Source organism: Hesperophylax consimilis, chromosome 5 (genome assembly GCF_061612785.1).
Source record: "Hesperophylax consimilis isolate HC1 chromosome 5, BYU_Hcon_1.0, whole genome shotgun sequence".
Lineage (NCBI taxonomy): Eukaryota > Metazoa > Arthropoda > Insecta > Trichoptera > Limnephilidae > Hesperophylax > Hesperophylax consimilis.
In genome coordinates this window covers 704,420-724,620 of record NC_142840.1, presented here as the reverse complement: position 1 = coordinate 724,620, position 20,201 = coordinate 704,420, and the positions used below count along the sequence as shown (strand labels likewise).

Sequence of the window (20,201 nt, the reverse complement as noted above, 5' to 3'; positions counted from 1 at the left end):
AGAAAAGTCTCCAAGCAACGCCGGGTAATAATCTAAACTCTAAACTATCTATCCCTCTACACAACAGTTTTAATGCAATGATTTTTGTCAATAGTGAGTTTGATGATCATAAAACATCAATCTTATGTGATTTAGCACCAGACAGAATAGTTATAAAGCACTTAAAATAAAGAAAAATTCTCTTTTGCGATCGTCACCATTAGCTGTTATTCTAATTTCCCTGTTTATTTGACAGAATTCATCAGAGCAGTTCCTGGGAATATCCTTGGATGGAGAGCCGTCCATGATAGGGGCGGAACCCGATCCGAGCATCGTTGCATCTGCGAGATGGGTCCGCCGCAACCAGCTCTTACTCCGGGCCCTGCTGGCTATCGTGGGGGAGAACTTGGCAGAACGGTTATTAAAACAACAGCTGCTGGTCAAGGTTTGAAATACATAATGCTGTTAACTGAAAGTGTGTGTTATAGATTACTTACATGCGGACATATTGTCAGATGATTCAAGACAATTCAATGAATTCCTAGATTTTATAAAAAAGTAAAATGGGTGCTTTTTTAAGATGTGTACATATTCCACTTTCCCTGAAGTTAATCATTTTACAAAAGTGTAAAATTAGGCTAATGCTTCATTATTGCTTTTATTTTAGGCTCTTACAGAAGTAGCCAGCTCTGTGAAGAACTGCAAAGAAAACGTGAGGAACAGAACTTTACAAGCAGGTGTAGAAAACCTCGCTCCACTGACGAAATCACACAATATATGTCTTCCATTATCTATATCTCAAGAAGTTCACGATGTCGATGTCAAGTATGTTCAAAACCTTCATTTTATTTTGTTTTTTTTCTGACTTTATGTCCGGTTTAAATCTTCCCCACAGGAAAAACTAAACCCTTCCACACACTTTTCCACAAATGATCATCTAGTCAATCCACATTATACAAGTGCATTATATAAGCATAATAAATACAAAATAATACAAAAACAACACGTCAAATCACCAGAGATCAAATGGGAAAATAATTCACCGACTACAGATATTTTCATATCAGAGGGTTCGGCTCAGAAGAACTTCTAATTGGACCTATAAATCCTACTGATCCCTCAGTATAAATATTTAAAAAATCTTTCGTAATCCTACATGTATTTAAAATGACTGATTTTTGCATTTTTATGTATAAATTCTTTGACAGATCTAATACGCCGAAATTTTGAATGAGAGAGCCAGGTATAATGCCAGTAGCCGAAATAACAAATGGTAATATTTTTATAGTCTGAGAATGCCAAATTCTTTTAATTTCATTTCTTAAATCTGTATTTTCTTATTTTTTCAGAAACAGATTTTTTAATATTACAGGAATTTGGAATAGCGACATCAATGATATAAGTTATTTTTTTAAATTTTGTCATGTAAAACAATATCGGGTCTATTATGACTAATCGTTCGGTCTGTTAGTATAGTTTTATAATAATATATTTTATAAAATTCATTTTTTAAAAATGATTTTTGTTCGTATTCATAATATGGTACTATATTACGGCAGTCAATCAAGTTATGTTTAATTACCAAACTTTGGTGAATTATTTTTAAAACTTGATTATGCCTAAATGTATACTCGGACGGCGCTAATATAGAACATCCCAATATAATATGTTCTATAGTTTCCGGAAAAGCCAAACATTTTCTACATAAATCATAACTTTGATTTGAATCTTTGATTATATGCTTCCTATAATTTTTAGTATTGATTACTCTATCTTGAATGGCAAGCATAAATCCTTCTATTTCTGCGCTTAACTCTCCAATACTCAACCATTTGTTTGACAAAAATTTGTCAACATACGTTTGGTTGAGATAATTGAAGTGTTTTGCTTGTAAAATTTTATTTGACCAGGAATCTAATAATTCCAGGTTGGGATTTATAAAAATGTTGGCATTCTAGTCGTATAAATTTAAAGGTGTAATGTTTCTATATTTTTTTATGTTGCCTTGCAAATTATATTGTGCATTTCTGAGCTATTAGCTTTCTATGGAAAAAAAGTTCCTAGCATTTCTACCTGATTATGTTTCAAACAAGTTATTTTGACTATACCTTTACCTCCTAAATTTCTAGGTAAATTAATTCGTTCTATAGTGTTGGCAATAATGAAACGCTAATAGATGTTTATGATGAAATACTTTAATCTTGTCTCCACGGTATTACAATCAATAACTTTAAATGGTGTGTATTCGCTCAGCGTGGCTGTGCTCAAGTGTTGCTCGCTTGCAATCCTTCCTCCTTCCGGGGGGGGAGTCGCTCCCGCCTAAAACCAGCAGCGCCTCTGCCGGCCGTACCGCAAACCACCCGCGAAGTGTAGATCCCTGATTGGCCGACAGCGATGAGAGTGGCGCCTCTGGCGGCCAATTAGTAAACTAAACTCTTTGGCGGCAGTATTTGAATGCGCTGCTAACAATAGCTGAATTTGGATGATGGCAATTAAACTTTGTTAGTGTAGTTCTAATCAAGTTATCTTAATCTGCATTGGACCATTTCATTATGCCAAATGAGTACATTAATAGAGGTATTGCCTAAGTATTTACTGCTTTTACTAATTTTTTAGCAGATAGATTGCATTTTAAAATTTTCCTGATCCTAGTTTGAAATTTAATCATTTTTAATATTAGTAAGGTCTAATCTATTTGATTGTGGGTATCCTAAATATTTATAAACCTCATCCCTTTTCATACTAGTAATTTGGAAATTTCTAAATATACTCTCGTCCCCGTCTACAATTTTGCCTTTCTCTATATGGATCGTTTTACATTTATCTAAACCAAAAGTCATTTTGATATCATCTGAAAAGTTTTTAACTACCTCGATCATTTTCTCTAAATTTTGTTCAGAATTCGAAAATAATTTTAAATCATCCATAAATAATAAATGCGAAATTGTACTACTCTCCCTTGTAATACCCTTATTTTTTATTCCAAACTTGCTTTTAATTAACATTTTAGATAGAGGATTCAATGCTAAGCAAAATCAAAGAGGACTCAATGAGTCTCCTTGAAAAATCCCTCTTTTAATTGAAATGCCCGGTATTACTATTTTCTTACCTTTTATATTGATAAGTAATTGGTATTCCAAAAGGACATAATATTTTCCAAAAAGCTAATAATAATGGGGTTAATTTTATATATATTTAATACTTCGATCAGCCACGAGTCCGGGACACTATCGAAAGCCTTTTGGTAGTCTATATATGTAGTAAGTATGTAAATTACGCTTTCGAGTTTGAATCTGTTTTAGAATTACAGAATCAATTACTAATTGTTCTTTACATCCCATATGTTTTGTGCGACAACCTTTTCAGATAAAACCTGTTCGGATAAAATATTTTTTCCATAGAGCTATTATTTTTACATGAATTTTAATTTAATATTTTATTTCAGGTCCTGTTCGTACTTCCCTTCAAATACTTTGCCACTGAAAATCAATTTTGTAAGCAGTGATAACGCCATAATTCCTGCTATCTTCAAAGTGAGTTAATATAAATATCTATATTGCAATGGACATAAACTTAAATTAGAATCTGTGATGATTATGATATATTTCCAGGTTGGAGATGACCTCCGTCAAGATGCCCTGGTGTTGCAAGTGATGAGGGTAATGGACCAGTTATGGCTGACGGAGGGATTAGATTTGAGAATGGTCACATTCAATGCTGTACCTACTCAACTAAGAAAAGGTATTGTAGAATATGTGTTAACTTGTTATTATGATTGCCATCTACTCTTCTGCACCATTTTACACAGAATATGTGTTAACTTGTTATTATGATTGTCATCTACTCTATTGTTAATTAATTGTCCTCAGGTATGATAGAAATGGTCTGCTCTGCGGAAACTTTGAGGGCAATCCAGGTGGAGTGGGGCCTCACCGGCTCCTTTAAAGATAAACCTATTGCGGAATGGCTCGCCAAACACAACCCTTCAGAACTGGAATACGAAAGGGCTGTTACTAATTTCACAGGTAACAATAATCATTTGTATTGTGCATTACTGTCATCTATAACTGTATGGTTTTAGCATTGGTCTTTATTAACATTTCGGCTACAGTGTAGCCACTGTACCCACTGGGTATCTGTGACAGACACCATGATGACATCATTAACATGTTTGTTTTTCCAGCATCTTGTGCCGGCTACAGTGTGGCCACCTATCTCCTGGGTATCTGTGACAGACACAATGATAACATCATGCTGAAGACATCGGGACACCTCTTTCATATTGACTTTGGAAAGTTCCTGGGCGATGCTCAGATGTTTGGAAATTTCAAGAGGTAATTAACCGGCCAACCTGTTAGTATTTGAACTTCTATCGGAGTTTAACTATAATATGTAATTCCGACTATGGGGACTGCTACTCTGAATAGATGATGGACTGAAACTAAAGCCTAAGAAAAGATCATCTGCTAAGTAATGTTGTTTTGTTTTGCAGAGATCGAACGCCATTTGTGCTAACACCAGACATGGCGTATGTCATTAATGGAGGAGAGCGACCTTCCCAGAGGTTCCATCACTTTGTAGAATTGTGCTGTACGGCCTTCAATATTGTCCGCAAACATCACAACCTTATTCTCAACTTGTTTTCACTGGTACATAATATATCTTTTTCCATTATATTCTGATTTTAACAAACAATAGTCGTAATCTTAGTGACATTATAAATATGTATGTATGAATTATACTGTTTGATATAATTTGGCAAATATGAATATAATATAATAATAATGTTTGCAGATGGCTTCATCGGGGATATCTGGAGTATCGGCTGCAGCAGTGGGCTATGTGAGAGCCGCTTTGCTTCCCGGACAGACTCCTGCTGAAGCTGCAGCAGCTTTTGCTAGAATGATTCATTCTGCTCTCAGGTTTGACACATTATCTGTATAAATTAACTTTTATTTATTTTTTAATGTTACATCCCTTTGCGTTAACATTTTATTATTATTATTCTACACATTATAAATTTGCCAAATATAACATGAATTAAACAACTTTTATTTTTGACAAAATAGATATATAATATTAAATAAATGTTTTGTTGGTTTTTTAATAACAGATCACGTTTTACGCCAATCAACTTCTTCTTGCATAATCTGGCCCAGCTGCGAGCTGGTGACCAATCAAATTCCTCAACTGGATTGCTCTCCTTCATGCCAAAAACGTATACGTAAGTAATCAAGTGCCAATCTTTCACCAATTTTCTTCCAAAAGTCCTATTTTGTGTTCTGTATCGATGCCTGAAATCCATAATAGAGGAGATACTCGCGAGAGGGGATTGGAAGTCTGAGCACACTTGGGATCGGGAGACACTGGTTGAGAGAGACCTTTTGACCTCTCCAACAGGACTCTATGGACCCATGTATTGGTACAACCGTCACTCCTGGACACACTGACTCCCGGTTTAAAACTAACCACCTGTTTCCTTCCCATTACTTTCTCTCCTTTATTTCCTTAAAAAGACTCTCCACACGGAAGAAGAAAGTGTTTGGGAATTTCCATTGTTTTCCATTGTTTAAAAACATGCTAAATTCTTGTGCCCTTTGAATAATTATTTTTGTTAAATTTGCAGGATAAGTCAGGAAGGGCGGTTGACGAATGTGGAAGTGTTGGGTTATGAGAAGCGCTACGACCCGGAGAAGTACTATGTGTATGCTTTGCGAATTTACCGCCAGGGACAAGCCACTCCCTTTGTCCTCTATCGGAGCTACAAACACTTCACGGAACTGTATCAGAAAATTTGCATTCACTTCCCTCTTGCCAAAGTTCACAGGTGAGTCAATAAATATATTACTGTTTGAATTACAGTTTGTGATATTCATATTTTTGGCATGCAATATCCTTGAATATGAGTTCAATTACAGTTGGTATAATTTCCTATTTTCATTACAAATACTATATTATCATTTCATCAAAATGACAATATAATATACATATTATTTAACCTTTCCGGGAGTATGGACGCTAATAGACGACGGTACACACTTTCGCCAAAGGAGTATGGACGACAGGGGTTGCATATTCATATTCGATGCATATTTACAGAATATGCATCGAATATGTATTGCTATCTATGGGCATATTACTGTTACTTTATACCAATTTTAAACATTTTACATCATTATCGACAGAGATATTGGCTGTTATTTATTTTGCATACTATCATAAAATTTAATCAAAAAATATATTTTTTATTTTTGTAAAAAAAACTCACTCCCCAAAGCACGGCCAGCATTACATAACTTACTCCCGGAAAGGTTAAAACCTAGAGAAATTTTTTTGGGGATATTTCTCCCAGATTTCAAACACGGGGAGATATTTGTCCCAGCCATTCATTCACTGTCCCATTTTGTATCATGGTGAAATACATGATTTAAACAGTGTTTGAAAGAAAGAACACCACACTCTCAGTTTGAATACAAAAGTTTACCATTGACGCTCTTTAAACAATTCTATGAAACAACATTTAGCATTTGAATAAAGTTTGTCAAGGTATACAAATATTTTTACAAAAAAAGTTAAGTGACAATAACTATGATAATACCTTTGTCTAATTAAATGTGTTTTTAGTTTTGTGTAAACAGGTAATTACAATTTACACAATAAAAACCATCATTAAGAGACTTTCAAAAACTTCATCTTCGTGTTTGCATTCAAAATTTAAAAATTTTATTGCATTTGTCGATTTGTAATACTAAAATCTAAAAAAGTCTTTCGTCTGCTTTCAACAGCAGTATTTTATTTTAAAATACTTTCAAGAACAGCAAATTTATCCGGTTAAAGTGTATCAATAACTAAGTGATTAATTAAATAGATAAGGAGGTTGAGTGATTGTTTCCTAATGAATCCGTCCTAATGAAATATGAAGGGTTTAGTTGGGTTCAGTATTTATATTACATAATATGGTAGAAATTTGTGCTTCTTGATTAGAAGAGAAAATATCATCAAATTCCATTGTTATCAGAGAGTTATGATCTCACACATAATCTTAGTTTCAGTCTTGGCATGTCTTGTAGACACATTCCTCCATAAATGACGTGTATGTATTAATAATGTTTCTTGTTTAACTTGTTAGTGTAAACATAATCAATTAATACAGTTAGTTACCTATCTGTAAATAGCACAATGGGCGTATGTCCTAAGTGCTCGCGGGAACTATGTGTAAACCATCTCCGCTTTAAAAAAAAAAAAAAAATAACTAAATATTACGCCCCTACTTCATTCACATTATATTATTTTCTATTACTTGGACCCGATTCAAGGATTTTGTTCACTCGATCGTGCCATGTCTTCCTGGGACGTCCCTCACTTCTTCTACCATTCACTTCATAATATTCTCCTCACACTCCTTTCCTCGTTTAGCTCTAATAGTTAGTGATATTGTTAGTTAAACGTAATCAATCAACATATTATGTAGGTGGATGTAAATTAATAATTTAGCCAATCATAAAATACACACCTTCCATTTTAATGTATTGTATGTATAATGTATCCAATTTAATCACAAAAATATGTTTACAGAAAATTAACACTCAACACTTTTCTCATTTAGTACATAATCAATTTATTTATAAAAATAAGAATGCATAAATATGAATAACATTTAATCACTTGATGGTTTATTATTCTAAAAATATGACACAAATAGGGGGTAAAACATTGAGCAGAAAAATGTTTTGTTCACAAAAGCCAAGTTTTGAGGGATCCAAGTTTCACACAGTAATTTACATAACAGGTGATGTGTTATTTATGTTTATGAAATGAATTCATGTTCACTTAGTGGAGTATGCGAGTTTGGCCAAGATCTGAACATCCTTTAAGCTTCCGTATCACTTTCTTCACCGCTGTCTGAGGGCGAAGAATGTCTGCCGCTCCTACCGGCACCAGCGGGGTTGTTGTTCCTCGGACTGTTGTTGCTCGTCATATAGAGACTGTTGATTTGTTTTCCATCACTTTGGCTCTTGTTCCCCGTCGCCCTCAAGTTCTTGGCCGGTGAACTGAATGTCTTGACGTCTCTCTGCATGTTCTGGCGGTGCTCTGCCACCTGGTCCCAGCTGCTGGTGAAGCCGCCCTGGCTGGCGACAGGTTGATTTTGGACATTTGGACTTCTCGCATTTTGCCCCACCTTGCTGAAGGCTTCTTCTTGGTACGGGGGCGGTGATGCCGCTGGATTTCGGGCTATTGGGTTTTTGGAAGCCGCCTGATTCACCATTGGATTCATGGCTGCCTGCTGAACCTTGGGATTCATAGCAGCCTGGTTAGAGGCCACAGCTTCTTGGTCAATAGTAACACTCGCAACCGCTTGGGCCGGAGCTTTACCTTTTAATTTCTTCTCTTCTTTCGCTTTTAGTTTTTTCTCTTTTTCTAATTTCAACTTTTCTTCTTTCTTTTTCTTTTCGTGTCTCTCTTTCTTGGCCTTTTCTTTTTTTAGTTTCTCCTTTTCTGTTAACTCTTTACCTGGTACTTTATTACCATTTTTGTCTGTTTTCTTTACTTTTGAGTCTTTAGTCTTCTCTTTTTTATCACCACTTTTGCTCTTTTTTAAACTTGAACTAGGTGTACTTTCACTGTTTGCGGTGCCTGCACTTGTGCTTGGCACCTGTGGCTGGTTGGCCGGAGGGGCTGCAGGGACTGCGGGGGCCAGGGGCGCCAGGGGAAGGACTGGTCGAGGCCTGGGCCTCGCTGGATCTAATTTCGGAGCTACCGGATAGGATGGAGGTGCACTTTCATTTGGTCCTGAAGAAACAGAACAGAAAGAATATATATTATTGAATGAAATATATTTGATGTGTAGCTGATTTTCATCTAAACTATTAATATAAACTACTCGCTATTCCAGAAAAAAACACAAAAATATTCACATCAACAGAACTGTTGGATAATTGTTGCAACTGATGAATGAGTTGCTAACATTCTATCAATAAAATAACACAATGCCTCGGCCAGTCATAGTTCGCCGAGGTGCCATTCCCTCACCCAATCCTATCAAGAATATGGGAATGATTACTTTCTTGAAGTGCGTTGAAGCTGTATGTAGCGTCAGAGCTGAAGGGCCGGTAGACCGCTCTGGTTGGCTCCTGCACAGTGACTGCCTCCATCTCCGCCATGCTGAAGTTCATACTGGCCCGGAACCTCTTGAACACCCCCATCACCGCACAGTATAGAGCCCCCAGGAAGGCCGCCATGGCCATCCATTCCATTCCCGAATAGCCCCCATCTGAAATTCAATCAAGATACAGTCGTACCACTATTCCATACATAAGTACTTTAGAAACGCAGTGAAAATGTTAAATTTGTACAAAGCTAAAGATATGTTTATAAGATAAGTATTTACCACCAAAACTTCACTATTTTCGTTTCAGCTGTTTGAGAGATGTAACTAAACCCAGCAATAAAGTGTATTTTCTCTTCAACAACATGGGGCTTATTTCTCTAAAACATGCTGTACATATTTAATTACATCTTTTGTTTTTTTATCTTAGTAATGTAAAGATACCATGCTTCAGGTGCATTTGTGCATAAATTGATACATATTATGATTGTCATCTAAGCAATATCTCGAAAATCTAAGACATCCAATGTGTCCCAATATGAATGTGTATGTATCAATCACAGAACTGAAACTAAACTTGTAATATATGACATGATATCATCTAACACTTTAGTCACAAAGTCACTGTCATTTCAAAAACCATTAAATATGTAGGTTCCTACTTATTAAATATGTTATAAGTTGTCTACAATAAATTTGTCATGTATGTTTATTTAAACCACTGTTATTACCTGAAGGCATTTCCCTTAAAACCGCCATCTTATGAAATTCCTAGATGTATTCACGACTTTTAATGTTTTCAAGTTTTTTCACCATTTCTTACTAAGTTCCTAGCACTGGTCATGTTTTCTTCTTAACATAATTGAATATACGTTGATTGTACAAACACACACACATACTGAAGGTAGAAATTTACGCACCACAGTGCCCCGACACCCACATATTTACAGATAAGATACTGTTATCCATTATTGGCTTACTGACAGATTTACAAAGAACTTATCATTTTCAGGTACTTATTGATAACAGCAATACAATTGTAAAATATAATTCTTTTTGTCACACTTTTGTTAACATTTTAAAATAAACATCAGAGATGCCTAAAGAGAAGAAATTAGAAAAGTCCTTGTCCAGATATTTGTCTTTTTTGTTACATTAATTTCACACAGGAGGCCTTGATGACAGAATAATTTCCCTCAGGGCCTATGTCATCTCTGGGGATGTTATGTGGAGGGTATTCTTGTGGAAAAGTATGAGTGAACTTGGGTCTTGAGAGAGCCATGTTGTAGGAGGGAGGAAACACAGAGCCGATGTACTGCCTAGAATTCTTTACACATAGTTTTACAACAAACCTTATTCATTTGTACGTTAGCAGCTTGTACATAAATATAATTTACTAGCTGAAGCATCCAACATTTACTTCATTCTGTTTTTTTTAGAGGTGGGGGTGGTTTTTCAAAATCTCATCTACATACTTACCTTCCTCTTGTTCTAAAAGTCATGTGTGCTAAATTTCATCAATCTCACTGCTTTGTGTATTATATAGATATATTTATCATCACAGAGAACATTGTTAAAAAGTATTGGGTAGATAAAAATAATTAATTCAATAATTGTATTAACTATTGGACAATGTCCCATTGTGACAGATTGTACTGGTTTGATTGACCAAAAGAAATGTATCACATTTATTATTCCCTACAAATGTGTGTTGTTTTATTTTTACTTATTTGATATCTAAATTATTTATCATTTTTTCGGATCTTTTCAAGTTGATAATCGAAGAAGGTACCAAATTTAAAACATGGGAATACCATTAGTCTTTTGATATAACATACTTTATTATTCTTAAAAAATACATTCGATTAACGTCACTCAGTTGTAAACTAAATGATAAACAAGGCAAATTTAAAATGAACACTCTGGCATAACCTTTAAAAATGTATTACAAATTGTGGATATAATTTTATGTAGGTACGTATTACAAACTTTCCACCCAACTTCACCCCAGAATGGGGTGGATGAGTGTGTTATATTCGTTATTCTATGGTATTCCCATGTTTTAAATTTGGTACCTTCTTCGATTATCAACTTGAAAAGATCCGAAAAAATGATAAATAATTTAGATATCAAATAAGTAAAAATAAAACAACACACATTTGTAGGGAATAATAAATGTGATACATTTCTTTTGGTCAATCAAACCAGTACAATCTGTCACAATGGGACATTGTCCAATAGTTAATACAATTATTGAATTAATTATTTTTATCTACCCAATACTTTTTAACAATGTTCTCTGTGATGATAAATATATCTATATAATACACAAAGCAGTGAGATTGATGAAATTTAGCACACATGACTGTGTGGAACAACCAATGTGGCGTATTGTTTTATTTTTTTGCCGTTGGATAATTTATAGGTCCATATCACACAATGAACATTGCAAGGTTAAAATAGTTGCATTGACCACCAATTCATAAAACAAATGTGCCAGATTTCAATCAGGCCTAATCTTGGCTGGTTGCATAAGTTGAACCTTATTTCAAAAATCTCATTCAAACGTTGTTTGGTGATGCATCTGAATACAAAACTGGGAGATTTTCTTGCTTCCCCTCTAAATTTTGGTAAAACTCACATATCCGGTCTTGCAAGCGCAACGATGATATCCAATTGTCCCTATCCTATGCACTGCTTGATTATGGAGTACGGGAAGATATGTAATGAGTGTTCAATCGCTTTACCAATTTATGACGTGATAGTAAGTACAGATAATTATATACCGTTTACTTTATGGTTAATGATTGTTGCATATTTTAGCACTTAGATTTTCAAGTGAATGGTGCATACTAAGTACACTCTTGCTGATGAATGAACAAAACAAAAACTTCAAATATTTCCTCCAAGTGTAATAAAAATGATTAAACCATTTTCAATACAAATTATGGCAGTTATTTTATCAACAGAGATAATTGTTTCCTGTGAGTTAATCCTGTCCATATCTCTAGAAGGTATTTACTGTGAATTGCGGTTGACAAAGATTAGCTCTTTTCATCTAAGTAAAAAATAGATTAGATAGTAATAATAATATTTTTATGAAAATGGATTGATTTTTGATTAATGAGCTTTTATTATTTATGAAGTTTTCAATGTGAATGATTTATTTATTTATTGAATATACCTTTAAATAAGAAGTTTTATAATTGTGATGAGACATAAATAATAATGTACTAAATTTACTGTATTATTTGGACATTTATAAAACATTATGTTCTTATTCCATTTTTAATTGTTTATGTTTTTCGATATTAGAACATGAGTACAAGGGCAAATATGGGAAATTAAGTCGTTTTGGTGTTGATTTGAAAAATCCCATTTTGACCACATTATTTTTACAGTTCATCTCTGAATAATATTTTTGTTTAGTCTTCCAGTGGGTCTTGGCATGGGGCGCTCCAACACAAAGCAAGCGGCAGAGAGGCGCTTCAGCGACGTGCAAGCCTTCCTCACATCTCTGTTCAGCCTAGCCGACGAGATCGCTCACCACGACCTGGTGTATACCTTCTTCCACCCCATGCTGCGAGACCAGCAAGACGTAGTGCCACAGAGGACCAAACATAAAAGTAACTAACACCTTGCGCATTTTGTTAACTCACTGTCATGTGAAATTAATTACTTATTAAACTTGACTTCCAATACTTTCATTTTTATATGTATTGTTACATTCTCATTTTTGAGCCAATGTTGCAACAGCCTTGAAGTTTCCATCACCAGGGCTGAATCACTAAAAAACAGAACCAACACTTTGAGATTTGACTGATTTTGAAAACCAAATTTTTCTTTTTATCTCTCTTAAAAAAATTATAATCATAAACATCTTCTATCACCCTGATTATTATTATTCTTTTATCATCAACAAAAATTATCCTTTTCTGAGCAGCATTGTATTGGCACCCATTAATCCGAGCGTAAGTTTCCCCGCGCCAATACATCTAACCCAAACAATATTGATATCAATTAAAAGTATATTTAACAACCTCTTATCAGACAGTAGTTTCATTTCATAAACATAACAAATTTTCCTTGTACGAGACGTTAAAATGTTGCGCATGTACTCTTTACAGGTGCCACACTTTTGGGCTATATAAGGAGCAGTTTAAATCAAATGTAGGTCATTCACTATCCGAACGTTGAAGAGTACACACGTGAACAATTAGAGCTAGAAAACAACCCCTTAAAATGGACACCACTAACGAAGCCTCTCAAGTAGTGGCACTACTGTATTCAGGGATGCGACAGTGTGACATTGGTCGGGAACTAAACTTGAGCTTTTTGCCGTTAGATGGGTTTTCCAACAGTTTCATGAGATTGGTGGCTTCATCCGGAGGCATGGAGCAGGGCGAAAACGCTGCACATCCAAAAGAGACGATCATTTTATTGTCTTATAAGATTTTGCAATCGGTGCGACTTTTGTGACGCCGAGTGTATGTTGTATTCTGTATTGTAAATGAGAATGACTTTCAGTTATTACTAAGTTATTTATAAGACCATTTTAGTCTACAACAATTTAACAAGTGACAGGCAGAGGGCAGAGGTTGTGATACATATATTATATAGACAATAATATAGATTGTTACATAAGTAACATAAAGTAACCAACTCCAGTTATTCCAACTTAGTAATATAGGCTATGTACTACCTAACAACAATGAAAAATTGTTACAGTTTTACCAACAACGTTTTATAAGGAAGCTACAATAGCACTCCATAGCATCATCTAGTTATACTATCAATCAACAATAAATGTAGATGTTGTATGAAATTTACATGAATAAAGAGTGACAAGAGTGTTTTTTTTTTAATTTGTTGAAAATATTTTTTTATACACATTCTTGTATATATATATATATATTTATTTATGACGGGTTGTGTATAATTCACATTAGAGTGTTTTCATTAACTTTGCTTTCCTTTAGCCGAAAATCAACAAAACATTGGTGGAAGCGAAGTGGGCGCCCTGAAGATAACCATCCAGTACTCGGCTGGAGTACTCTCAGTCCTGATTCTCCACGCTCAGGCCCTACCCATGACTCCCCAGGGAGTGCCACCCTCACCCTATGTCAAGGTAAACAACACAAGTATTCATACTGTCCATAACTCTATTCTGCCCTCATAATAAAGACTCATGTAAATGCAATTTTAGATTAGTGTTTTAATTGGTGATATTGTTATCTCCTGAAATAAGTGGTTTTGATGACTCAAATGGGTGTATTTTGTGTAAAAAATGCAATGGAAACACTCATCAAAGAATACCTAAAATGCCGTATCAATTATTGTTTCTTACGATGGAGTATTATAACTAAGATCAGGACGGATCATTGCACAGTCAGGGCCACCCAACTCTTTAGGGTTAAATTAATTATTTGTACATATTACGTACACATTTAAAAAAAAAAAAACAAAAAATTAGTTTATTAATTTAATTCTTATTGTTCAATGTTTTGAAACTATGTATTAAATTATTAAAATGTTACAATTTCAGGTGTATCTGGTGCCGGATCCATCAAAGGAAACCAAAAGAAAAACACGTGTATTGAAGAAAAATTGTCACCCTTCGTTTATGGAAATGGTAATTTATTGTGTACATAAATAATATATTATGTATTCTATTTGAATACATATCTTTTGTATGCTTGTTTTAACAAAAATATAATTATTTATGACCTGTCGGTGGCCGAGTTGACATCGCGCTTGGGTCCCACTCAGGCGTAATGTGTTCAATTCCTCGGCTGGCTAAGTCCTCCATCACAACACAAGCAATATTTTTAGCTTACTATGGTGGTAGTAGGAGATTTTCAAATATTGTCAGGTTATTAGTAACCTGGGAATATTTGTCTTTCTTTTTAAATAGTAAAAAAAAAAAAAAAAAAAAAATGTAAATATATTGAATTTCTCTTCTTGTCTGTGTTTTTACACATCGGTATTCTCATTGTGCCTTACACAAATTTGTTGAATTTTAAAATAATATGACATAATCTAAATTCATGCTATTGTTTTTACATTTTAAAATTTGCAGTGCAAAATTTGATAAACTTGTGCAACAAAACTTACAAAAAACTAATGTGGAATTATCAATATTATCATTATTGTTTGAATGCCTCTTTTACCTTGTGAAGGGAGGTATTAAATAAGGACAGATTTATTTATTAAATACAAAACACTTTTATCATTGTCGATTATAAATGAATGTAGGAAGGACGCGGAACTAAGACACTGAATGGAGGGTTTTGACCGGAGCGACTGCTGGAAACGCTTGAAGGAGCCGGGTTTGCAATCTCTGAGCAGGCTTTGTCTGCGCTGGCTTAGTGTTAACAGTGCGGGCATTATGTACAGTAATTAGGAACCACCACAATAATATAAATTAAAAAAATATTTGTAATGTTCAGCTGGAATACCGTCTCCCCCTGGAAGTCATCAGGGGCCGCGATCTCCAGGCCACTGTCTGGCACCACGACCCGCTGCAGGAGAACCAGTTCCTGGGTGGAGTCCAGCTGCCCCTCCACACCATGCAGCTCACCACCGAGACCACCCAGTGGTACCCGCTCCAGTACATTCCCAGATGATTCTACCACTGCCACGCCTAGCCAGCCAGCCAGCCAGCCAGCCAGCCATTAACTTGACCATTAGATTGGTCCTTTGCTAGTTTTTAATGCAAAACCACTTCAGATTTGAGTTAAAAGTTGCCAGGGCTCTATTTATATAGCCGTTGCTATTATCACAACAATGTTTAACTTTTCCTGTAGAGCTGCCATTGTAAAGCTCCATTGTATCCACTTTCTGTTACATGTATTGTTTGTGAAAGGAGGGAAGGACAAACAAATTTACAGATAAAATGTAAAATGGATGAGTTTAAACAAACTTCGCTACGCTCAATCAATTATCTGCGTGACTCTTTCTTATGACAGCAATATAGCTACCGGTGGCTGTAAAACTATAGAATAATGTATAGTGTCATCAACAAAGAGTCACTCAGATATAGCTACCGGTGGCTGTAAAACTATAGAATAATGTATAGTGTCATCAACAAAGAGTCACTCAGATATAGCTACCGGTGGCTGTAAAACTATAGAATAATGTATAGTGTCATCAACAAAGAGTCACTCAGATATAGCTACCGGTGGCTGTAAAACTATAGAATAATGTATAGTGTCATCAACAAAGAGTCAAGCAGATATAGCTACCGGTGGCTGTAAAACTATAGAATAATGTATAGTGTCATCAACAAAGAGTCACTCAGATATAGCTACCGGTGGCTGTAAAACTATAGAATAATGTATAGTGTCATCAACAAAGAGTCAAGCAGATATAGCTACCGGTGGCTGTAAAACTATAGAATAATGTATAGTGTCGTCAACGTGAAAATACCTCCCATGTGTCAAAATGTAACGTAATTAATAATAATAATATTTGTATAGCGCCGTTTTTGTGCAAAATCACCTCAAGGGCGTTCAGGAGGAGCTAAAAACTGATTTTTTAAAACATCAATGCAATAATGTATGTTTTTGACACATGGGAGGATGTTCGCGTTGACGACGAGTAAGTAATTTTACCACTGGCTGTAAAACTATAGAATAATGTATAGGTACTTTTATACCTACAATTAACATTATTGCAATTGCTTGATTATTCTCTTTGGACACAAAAGTAATGCTTCTTTATACCCATTGGAGTCTTCATGTAAAAGGTGTCCAGCTTTTATAAATAAACGTATTAACAAACGTTGATTCGTCTTCTTTATTATTTCATCTACATAATATGATATAAGGTGTGTTTTTTATATCAGGGTGGTATTATTTATTTTGGTTATTTGAATAATAAAATATTATTTGTGCAATATTTTTGATGATTGAGGTGTAATAAAACAGTGATATCTGAAAGTGTATCTATCACTTTACACAAGAGGATTTTTCTTAAACTATTTATATTATTTTCCTTTACGTCACTGGGACCTTAACTTTAGATTTTGTAATGTGAATTACTTTATTTTATTAGATTATGGAACAACTTGCCTGCGTCTATCTCCCGCCTCACCAAGTTGCCCAATCGCCCGTCGTGAGATGTTACAGATGCCCTGCTTATTAAACAGTGGTCTTACGAGGTGTATCACATCTTAATGAATACATATTTCTATCTTCTTCCATTTAAAAATGTTTCTGTATGTTATGTTATGTAAAAGCTTGTTATGTAAAAAACTTGTTATGTAAAAGCCCACCAGGGCGTTGAAATAAATAAATTAATATTATTATGTGTCTTCAAATGTTATAAGTCTGATACATTCATAATATTCTAATTCAAATACACATACCTAATGTGATCAAATTAAATGTATTCAGTGACAAATATATTGGCCTTACATATAATAAACCGCTTACATTCATACTTTCATAAGTACTGATAATCAGTTACCTACACTAACTATTCTTTTTTTTCCATCTATTTCTAACGCTTGTAAATCTTGTTGATAGATGTCGCATTTTAAAATTTGTGTCTTTTTTCCATTCTAAAAATAATTTTACTTCCTTTTAAAAGTTAATGAATTTTTATAACATTTGTGTGATAAAAATAAAATAAAGACATTTCAAAGCTTTAAATATCAATATTCAGGCATAATCATTTTTACATGTTTTTATCTAAGAAATGATCTCATACGGGGAATGGAATTCACCACACTTTTATTCTTAAAAATGTATACATATCTCCTTTTTCACAACATTTTCTACATTTATAAGCAAGTTGCAAGAGGCACAATGTATCAATTTTAATAATATTATATTTGTAAACACTATTTTTTATAGTTACCTAGCATTCATACTTTTCTATCTTTAATGACCGCTAAATGTAGACATTTTGTATTAATTAGACTAGCCCATTAATAAATTTCTTGAGTATGTAAATAATAATTCAAACTCACAATTACAATACATAGTGTTACTTTTATTACTTTCTTCAATTTATTATATAATGTAAGCAATTACTACATACATCTTTCATCTATTATTTCGGTAAACTATTTTTAACAATAAATTACTTACAAAGATACCATAGATACCAATCTAATTTTATCAAAATATATTGATTGTTCGTATCTTTGCCATAGGATATAGCTTAAAAATATTTCATAATTTTATAATTCAGTGAATAGATACTTGTGTCATCTTATTTTTAAACTGGGTCTTTTCTTTCCACTTAAAACATTCCTGCTTTTATTTATTTTAGTGACCATCGCATTCATCGTTTTAAAAATAGAAATATCATCATCACATATCAGCACAAAAAACATTGAAATCCATCAGTATGAGAATTTGTTGTAATAATTCCCAACACACATGCTCAAATATACCCGTTCTGAATACACAATTTAAATAAGCTTTCTTGCCTTAATATTAAAATACATTCAAACTTGGTTATAATGATCACGAGGGGACTAACTAAATTTGCTGCTTAGGACGGGTTGTTTCGGAGAATTTGAACAATTCATCAAATTTCAACGTTGATTTCCGGGTTCTGTGAAAGTCCTATTCAAGTTCTGTTATTATATCAGCTTAGGGTAGTTGCTTGACAAAACTGAAATAAAAACAGAACTTGAAAAAATCTTTCACAGAACCTGAAAATTAACTTTGAAATTTGAAGAATTGTTCAAATTCTCCGAAACAACCCGTCCTTAGTCTTATGTACCTACCTACCTGACTATCAATATATTCGCAAAAGTACAGTATATTTTCAAAATACGTAATAAGGGGGTAATTCTTGAAAATCCTGGCTGAGAACACATTTTATGGAGTTTTGGTTAATTTTCCAAACCAAATTTGAAGAATCAGTTTGCATAACACGAAATCGGAAAAAATCAACAGAAACCTTAACTCTTGAATATCACTGCCAACCCCCTCCCCCTCAACGAACACAAAAAAAATCCACTTGTAGGTTAATCCTTGTTTGAAAAGGGTTTTTAAAATAACATTGACGATGAGTTGTATTACAAAAGATGTAAAAAGGGAACAAATTTGCGAAGCTCAAATTTCACATGACTTTCGCAGATTTTATGACAATTTTATATTGTGCCCGATGGATAGCAATGGTTCACATAGCCGACAATCTTACACAGGTAGTGCCACAAAAACATGTATCCGTTCCTAACGGGATAGGAAAATTCTTGAATAATTCCCAACTATTTTTTCAGACCCAATGACCATGTGTTCAGAAATTGTGTTGACAAAATTATTTGCTCTGTATATCAGTGAATCGACCTTGTTATCACGGTCAACAATTATATGAAGATAAGGCTGAACTAAATTATTGTTTTGTAATTGCTCATCATAGCCGTGAACTCGCTATAGCCATGATCGTTATAACCAAGTTGGACTATATATAGGTACTTGAAATATATGGTGACATTTTTTTCGACTTTACAATAACATCTTTATCACATTTATGATTATAAAAAAATATCCCAAAATGCTTAAGAACCCATAATGCTTTGCTAAATGTGGAATGTATAAGTACATATGTATATATGTATTGGAATCATCACTTACGTTGATGAATTCCTTTACAACCTTTTGAATGGTGTCCTTTCAAGAAAATCTATCCTACCTCTTGGCATGTTTAGACACAGCGTGTGTGTTTTAGTGATACTTCATGGACCACATTATTTGACAGCCAAGTTGAGCAGGTTACCTTTAGCTCCCATCTACATTTATTATTTATATGTACATAAAATAAGTACTTCATTATAATAATGTATTTTTTAACACCCAAAGTGTGGGCAAATAATTTTAAAGAGACCCTTGCTATTGTAGTTGGGTATTAAATGGATCAAAATTAATTTAATTAATCAAAAACACATAACATTGTCCAATTGAATCTCCAGTCTATATTTAAAATAGCACCCAATATCTTTGGGCATTCGCGGGGTACGATGGGACTGCGGGTAGGTGTTTCAAACTTTTTTGAAATTTTCGATATTATCGGTGTACACAAATACATTCAAATGTGTCCTCTTTAAAATGATCTGCCTGTACATATAATTTTCCATAATAAACTCTGAAAGGATAAA

The 20,201-nt window shown here is 34.1% G+C and overlaps 2 protein-coding genes across 2 annotated transcripts in view; one reads left to right on the top strand and one right to left on the bottom strand.

Moving 5' to 3' along the window:
- Pi3K68D (phosphatidylinositol-4-phosphate 3-kinase catalytic subunit Pi3K68D) overlaps positions 1-18,113 on the top strand; it is a 49,081-nt gene extending 30,968 nt beyond the window's left edge. The window contains exons 19-32 of the mRNA XM_089631517.1: positions 236-424; positions 647-804; positions 3,425-3,512; positions 3,591-3,720; positions 3,849-4,004; positions 4,163-4,313; positions 4,472-4,628; positions 4,774-4,901; positions 5,093-5,203; positions 5,606-5,806; positions 12,515-12,711; positions 14,065-14,213; positions 14,631-14,717; positions 15,535-18,113. Coding sequence (XP_089487643.1) covers positions 236-424; positions 647-804; positions 3,425-3,512; positions 3,591-3,720; positions 3,849-4,004; positions 4,163-4,313; positions 4,472-4,628; positions 4,774-4,901; positions 5,093-5,203; positions 5,606-5,806; positions 12,515-12,711; positions 14,065-14,213; positions 14,631-14,717; positions 15,535-15,711 — 2,079 coding nt within the window. The 3' untranslated portion in view covers positions 15,712-18,113. The remainder of the gene's footprint in view (positions 1-235; positions 425-646; positions 805-3,424; positions 3,513-3,590; positions 3,721-3,848; positions 4,005-4,162; positions 4,314-4,471; positions 4,629-4,773; positions 4,902-5,092; positions 5,204-5,605; positions 5,807-12,514; positions 12,712-14,064; positions 14,214-14,630; positions 14,718-15,534) is intronic.
- On the bottom strand, positions 7,534-10,805 carry LOC149423395 (uncharacterized). The gene is made up of 3 exons (XM_089631953.1): positions 9,817-10,805; positions 9,041-9,250; positions 7,534-8,769 (listed from the first exon to the last, which is right to left on the bottom strand). Exons 1-3 carry the CDS (start codon positions 9,842-9,844, stop codon positions 7,850-7,852), a joined length of 1,158 nt encoding a protein of 385 aa, XP_089488079.1. The 5' UTR covers positions 9,845-10,805; the 3' UTR covers positions 7,534-7,849.
- Positions 18,114-20,201: the final 2,088 nt, after the last annotated feature.

What these genes read in the sequence shown, in the direction of transcription:
- LOC149423395 (XM_089631953.1), bottom strand. Translation starts at nt 9,844, where the DNA reads ATGGCGGTTTTAAGGGAAATGCCTTCAG. An exon ending in TTTAAGGGAAATGCCTTCAG is followed by an intron (nt 9,251 to 9,816) that starts GTAATAACAGTG and finishes ATTGAATTTCAG; the next exon opens with ATGGGGGCTATTCGGGAATG. An exon ending in CTTCAACGCACTTCAAGAAA is followed by an intron (nt 8,770 to 9,040) that starts GTAATCATTCCC and finishes CTGTTTCTTCAG; the next exon opens with GACCAAATGAAAGTGCACCT.